The sequence below is a fragment of the Antrostomus carolinensis genome, unplaced genomic scaffold (genome assembly GCF_000700745.2).
Source record: "Antrostomus carolinensis isolate BGI_N321 unplaced genomic scaffold, ASM70074v2 scaffold42012, whole genome shotgun sequence".
NCBI lineage: Eukaryota > Metazoa > Chordata > Aves > Caprimulgiformes > Caprimulgidae > Antrostomus > Antrostomus carolinensis.
In genome coordinates this window covers 1-229 of record NW_010300951.1, presented here as the reverse complement: position 1 = coordinate 229, position 229 = coordinate 1, and the positions used below count along the sequence as shown (strand labels likewise).

Sequence of the window (229 nt, the reverse complement as noted above, 5' to 3'; positions counted from 1 at the left end):
GTTGGCCTGGATCTGCCGCAGCGTCTCCTCCACGTTGGTGGGATTTGGTGGCTCATCCGGTACCGGTTTGTACGTGTCGGGCTTCACCACGCCTGGGGTGCACACGCGTGTGCGAGGGGACACGTGTGACCGTGCACACGGGGACACGGACACGCAGGGACACGGGTGGTGTGGGGTCACCACGGGGAATCCTGGAGGGGTTCTAGTCCCCAGATCTCCCCCCCCAACC

General features: G+C 65.5%; 1 protein-coding gene across 1 annotated transcript in view; it reads right to left on the bottom strand.

Moving 5' to 3' along the window:
• LOC104521338 (tropomodulin-4-like) overlaps positions 1-92 on the bottom strand; it is a gene marked incomplete at both ends in the record, with an annotated part of 1,469 nt that extends 1,377 nt beyond the window's left edge. The window contains one exon of the mRNA XM_010163299.1: positions 1-92. Within this exon, the coding sequence (XP_010161601.1) occupies positions 1-92 (92 nt within the window).
• Between the last annotated feature and the right edge of the window lie 137 nt (positions 93-229).